The sequence below is a fragment of the Manihot esculenta genome, chromosome 3, assembly GCF_001659605.2.
Source record: "Manihot esculenta cultivar AM560-2 chromosome 3, M.esculenta_v8, whole genome shotgun sequence".
Classification (NCBI taxonomy): domain Eukaryota; kingdom Viridiplantae; phylum Streptophyta; class Magnoliopsida; order Malpighiales; family Euphorbiaceae; genus Manihot; species Manihot esculenta.
The window spans coordinates 14,556,863-14,563,167 of record NC_035163.2 but is presented as its reverse complement, the minus strand read 5'-3'; the positions used below and the strand labels follow the sequence as shown (position 1 = coordinate 14,563,167).

The following is a 6,305-nucleotide window of genomic DNA, read 5'->3' as shown; positions in this document are numbered from 1 at the left end:
CTAACACAGAATTGCATAGCTTCTTGACTGAAGTTTTATCACAAGTTCTGAAGCTTGGTGGGTTGGAACTGCAAGAAGAAGAATGAAGAAGAAGATTGAGAAAGACATTATGAATTACTTATTGGATATAAATGCAAGTGAATTAGTTGAGATGGCTTATGGTCTTATGGCACTTGAAACGGCATTTATGTAGTTTGTTGATTATGCTAATTAAAGAAAATAATTTTTTTGTTAAGCTCTTATTCTCGAGAGAAGATTTCACTATGCAAATCTAACTAATATTGCCACATAATTAGTTTTTATGGTCTTTTACTTGATCCGCAAACCTAGTTTCGACTTGCATGGTGAAGATCTTCTCTCGAGAATAAGAGCTTAACAAAAAAATTTCTTGAATTAGCATCATCAACAAACTCTATAAATGCCCTTCCAAGTGCCATAAGACCATAAGCCATCTCAACTAGTTCACTATCAATGTCTTTCTCAATCTTCTTCTTCATTCTTCTTCTTGTAGTTCCTACCCACGAAGCTTCAGAACTTGCAACTCAAACTTGTGATAAAACTTCAGTCAAGGAGCTATGCAATTCTGTATTAGGAACAAGCACTGCAACAGATGCTGATGGCTTAGTTAAAGAGGCACTAGCGGCTACAACACGTGAAGGAGGTGACGTAAGCGTGCAAATTGCCAAACTGTTGACAAGCGGAGGTGCTACTGCTCAGAAAGGCCTAACAGAATGCGGTGATATATACAAAACTGCAATGGACAAGCTTAAGGCCGCTACAAAAGCTTTGAATGAAAAATCTTATGCTGATGTCGAGACAAAAGTCACTGATTCTAAGGACACTGCAAAGAGTTGCGAAGATGGATTCAGTGGAGCATCACCCATAACTGAACAAAATACTAAATTTAGCAATCTTTGTGATCTTACTTTAGCAATTGTCAAGACGATTAAGGGTTAAAATCTCTACCTACACATAATTACTGTCTTTTGAAATAGAAAGAAAATTGAATTTTGTCCTCCAAAGGCAACTTCTTAATCATGTGAAGTTGTCAATCATTATTGTTTCTCATTCCATAGGCAAGAAATGTCCTTCAATAAATAGTTTAATTTTTTTTATTTAAATTCATAGTGATGATTGATCCTAATTTTTTTTTTCTTTAAGAAATTAAAGTGCAATAACAAAAAGTTTAATGAATTAATTAATATCCAATATGTCTTTATTTTATTGGTTTGATGGACATATCTGAAGCATGTTGTGATTTTCTAAACAAAAGAAATTTTTCTAGCAACTATTAAATGGATTAGAATAACTTATAGTAAATGCAAACTCTAATAGAAGTGTGCAAACAAAAATGGTTAGGATATCCTTACCTAATCGAGAACAAATGCAATACTCAATAAATTGAGTTGAAGACTACCAATTTTTCCATACTAAGTTCATATTTCCAATTAGTTTATATTTTATTTTTCAACTTCAATTATTATTATGTTACTCACAGACTTAGTCTGGTGATAAGTGTATCTGAGTAAATCTGAGAGGTTTCAGTTCTACTCTCTTAATCTCTAATCCCCAATTCCTATTTCAAAAAAAATATATATATGGTAAATAATTGACTTACGGTCCATGTTTGGATGTGTCATCCAAAAGGATGTGATGTCCTTTTTTGGCAATTTCTTCTTATCCAAGAGAATTAATATCATAACCTATCCTTTTTATTTTATCTTTATTTTCTTATCATATTGATGAGATTGTGTTAAAATCATCTTTATTTTCTTATCATATTGATGAGATTGTGTTAAAATCAAGCTACCGAATGATCTTCTTTATTTATTTTTTAAATCACATCATTTTCTATCTACACATCTAAAGGTTTGAGACTAGCAAAAGAAGATCTCGCATATTTTCACTACATTAAGGTCCTCTAAACCCCGAAGTTGCACCACAACATTTTACACTACAAGAACTTTTGAGATTATCAATGAATTTTTTTTATTATAATTAATTAAAAATCCATTGGTAATACTATCCGATTTAACAAATGAAATTATTATTATTATTATTAATGAATTTTAAATCTGTTAATAAATGAAGAGAAAATAATTTATTAACAGAGATGAAATCCATTAATAAATTATCAGCGGATTACAATCGATTAATAAATTTCTCTATAAAATTAAATAATTTTAACAAATTATTATTTTGATTAAATAATAAATTTTATTATTAATATTATTTTTTATTTATTTAATAAAATTTGAATTTATATATTATTTGATATTACATAATAATCACCCAAAGTAGGTTATGTACTGACACTCAAAGATAGAGCCACATGGAAATAGTATGATCAGATGATATTTGGTCCCACCGAAGGAAAAGAAGACTCGGACACTTCAAGTCTCAACTCTTTATTATGACTCGCCCTTTCAACTACAAGGCGAGCCTCCATGAAAAGTTATTATTAGCAGATATAATCTAACATATTTTCATTATACCTATAATCATGAGATTCCCTATCAATTAGTCGGTACCAACTGGATTTTCAGGAGATGCGATAATTAACTCCATCTTTTTACAATATTAAAACTATGATCACAGATACTAATATACGTATTCTTATACATCTACTTTTGAGTTCTAAACAATTCTTTACATTTGTCATTTTTTTCAGTTTACTGATTTGAGTATCAGAGTGACTGTCATAGACGCCAACCACCTCACGTTCTCGTTCTTGTAGGGTGATCAATTGCAACACAGTTTTTTTTCAGCCACATTATTATTATTATTATTATTATTATTATTATTATTATTATTATTATTATTATTATTATTATTATTATTATTATTATTATTATTATTATTATTATTATTATTATTATTTAAGTCTAATATTTATTAGAAATGCAAATACATTTTAAAAAGAAAAATTGTAGTTGATAAAATAAAGTGAAGAAAATTGAAAATGAGAGAAAATGGAAATAAGAGAAAATTAACTGATATGAAATGAGAGAAAATGATAAAAAGAAAGAAAAAAGAAAAAAAGAACGAAAATAATGGGAAAGAAAAATTATGGAAAATGAAGAATGAGAGAAGAGGGAAAAGATAATTAGAAAAAAGAGAGAAAATGGAACAAATAATTAGATAAGAGAATAATAGAAAAAATTATAAATAGAAATAAAATGGGAGAAACTATTATAAATGAAAATTATAGAGAAAATGAAGAAAATGAGAAGAAAATAAAAAATGATGGCATTAAAAAAAGGAGAAAGTAATGTAAAGGAAAATTATAAAGAAAAATGAATAAAATAAGAGAAGAGGAAAGAAAATGAGATAAAAAAAAGGATAATAGAAAAAAAGAAAATAATAGAAAAAATAAGAGAAAAATTATAAAAGAAAATAATAAAAAAAGAAAATGAGAAAAATGGAGATAATACATATTTTGTATAATTTTAATATTTAAACGCTTAAATTTTAAGTTAAAATTCTATTTGAACAAATTAATTTATTTGAATATTTTTGTTTTGATAGGATTAATAATGATCGAAGAAAAAGAAAGCAAAAATCATGTTTGATTTGGATATTGAAGTTGAAAGAGTTGTGGGCATAACCTGAAATACGAGGAAATAAAATTCATCGCAAACTCTGATTTTTTAATCGATAATTGTATTCTATCATGGATTAGGCTATGGGTATACTCAAAATTATAAAAAAGTGACAGGGACCTATATATAATTTCTAAAACGTGTGATTGAAAAAAATCTCCCACCTGACTAACGACAATTAATCTCTTTTTGGAAAACAAATACATCAGATATGAAGAGGAATTTTAGAAAAATGAAAAAGTATTTTTTCTATTTGTTTAGGACTTCTAGTTATTTGGGATTTATTATTAGTATTTAAAGGATAGTATTTTAGGAACATGATCATTTTCTATATCTTCTGTCTTCTACTTTTAATTATTTTTTATTATTGTGTTTCAGCTATAAATATGTGTAACTAAATTATCTTTTCGGCTGAAGGATAATTAAAGTTTTAGTTCAATTAATTGTGAGATCTAATTGATTTTATTATTTTTTTATTATCTTTTATTATTTATATTTTTTTCTTATGAATAGTATTTATTATTATTCTATTAATTATTACAAAAAGAGCTTGTTGCGCAATTGTTAGAATAATATATTGCTATTTAAGTTGATTAAATTTGTAATTGTTTAATTTAATATAAAACAAACAATGAATTAGACTGCGTAAGGCTCTCATAAGTGTTGGGGCGGAAGCAAGCAAGTGTAGTCCGAATAGGTGCAAATTTCTGAAACCCACTCCTAGTGATTTCTAAGTTGACATGCATCAAACATTCTCAACATTCAATCAACATTGCAAATAAATTTGCACCCTTACCCATTATTTAGAATTGATGTATAAGAGGAGAAAACAATCACACAACAAGGGCAAGATTATTATCTCTTGAAGCGCAGATTTCGAATGGAATTTTCGAGAGCTCCAAGCATAGCTCTTCTGATTTTAGTCCACATGAACAAAGTCCTCCAAGATCTCCTAAAGACAACTAGGTAGAAACTCCTCAAGCTCTCTAATTTGGCCAACCAATGATGGAGAATCCAATATCCAAACTTCAATCTTGGAGCAAGGATGAGCAATTTATCTTAATCAAACTTTACTAACTCTTCAGTGAAAGAAAGGAGATGTGAGAAGTGAAATATATGTACAACAAATATGCAAAGGAAGAAGAAATTTAGTGCTCTCTCCTTTTGAATTACAAGGCATCAATTTGGCAATAGAGAAAGATCACCTTCTTCTATCAAAATGTGGCTATTTAAAAGAGACATGTACTTAGTGGAATACATGTCTCACTAAGAACATTCAACTCTTAAAAATGGAGGAGAAAAATGTTGCCATATGCTCAACTAAACATTTAATTAACTCTTAATTAAATCTCATTAATTCTCCATTAACTTAGTGGAAGAATGGGCTCAACCCATGAGCTCTAAATATATTCTTGCAAAACAAGGCCCATCATGGGTCCATGTCCAGATCATGTGTACTAAGACAATGCCCATACTTATTTCTTCTTCAAGGCCCACCATGAGGTCCAAAAATAAAATGCCAAATTTTCTTTTTAGTGTAGCCAACTTTAAGGACTAAATTGCTTATCCATTGAATCTAGTTCAAGTCATGCAAGAGACTTTGCAATCCAATTGCAAACTAAATTTATTAATTTAATTAATTTATTAACCACTTAATAAATTAATCAAATTAATTATTCTTTGAGTGAATTATCTCTTTATGTGCGACTTTACAGGTTTGGTATCAATTAGCATTGGAATAGGAACACTATTTTCTACTTAAAGCGGCATTCTTGAACCACTCTAAGCTCCATAAGCTGAAGTTAATGCCTAGCATTGCATGCCACCTAATTGATAAATAATATTTATTCCATTACTTTTTCAAAACCTTAACTATACATACCATACACTAGAGTCTCCTTGCTACTAGGTCCCGATTCAAGCTAGGTCACAGTGAATGTCAAACCCTAATAATTAGAATCATATGCACATTCTACTAATTCTTAAGCAATCAAGACTTACAATATAAGCATCCTTTCTATTTAAATTTAACTGTTCTGGCCAGGAACTTTATTTGTCAAGAACAATTAAAATAGCATAAGACTAATCCTTGTTTACTCAAGAGAGCGAATCCCTTCTTGAACAAACACCTACCTCACTGTATAACTAATCTAAGCCAACATATACCGGTATACCTATATATTGAACAAGTATATAAGTGGTATTAAACTTATACCACCCATACATGAGATAACTGAGTTGTGTAAGGTCTAAGGACTATATGCACTAGTATGGATTGATAACCTAATATTGACAAGAGTAAACTCCATGTATTGGCTATTCTTCTGCTGCCCCCTTATCCTTGGCTTCGTGATCACCCTTTTGCCTTTGAATATGCATCTTTTTTATACAGAGCACACTGACCTTCACCAAGCCAGTGAACAAACCCCGACGGATTTATGTGTCTTGGATGACATGGGGTTGCTTCGTAGGATTGGTGGTGTTTATTCTGCCTCCTGCAAGTTCAGTTGTACCACACTATGAGTGTAACGACCCCAAAATGGACCGTCACCGGCGCTAGGATTCAGGTCGGTTTAAGGCCGCCAGAACCCGTAGCAAGCCTGCTATACTCTCTGTGTACCTGTAAATCTCATACATGATCATACATTTTCTGTGAAAATAAACACTCTTTTCTGAACCAAGGCTTAACATGTGCATGCACTA

The 6,305-nt window shown here is 30.0% G+C and overlaps 1 protein-coding gene across 1 annotated transcript; it reads left to right on the top strand.

The window, feature by feature from the left end:
• The first annotated feature begins 471 nt into the window (after nucleotides 1-471).
• On the top strand, nucleotides 472-957 carry LOC110611534. The gene has a single exon (XM_021751922.1). It carries the CDS (start codon nucleotides 472-474, stop codon nucleotides 955-957), a length of 486 nt encoding a protein of 161 aa, XP_021607614.1.
• The last annotated feature ends 5,348 nt before the right edge of the window (nucleotides 958-6,305 follow it).

Coding starts and splice junctions, on each gene's coding strand:
- LOC110611534 (XM_021751922.1), top strand. CDS start 472: ATGTCTTTCTCAATCTTCTTCTTCATTCTTCTTCTTGTAGTTCCTACC.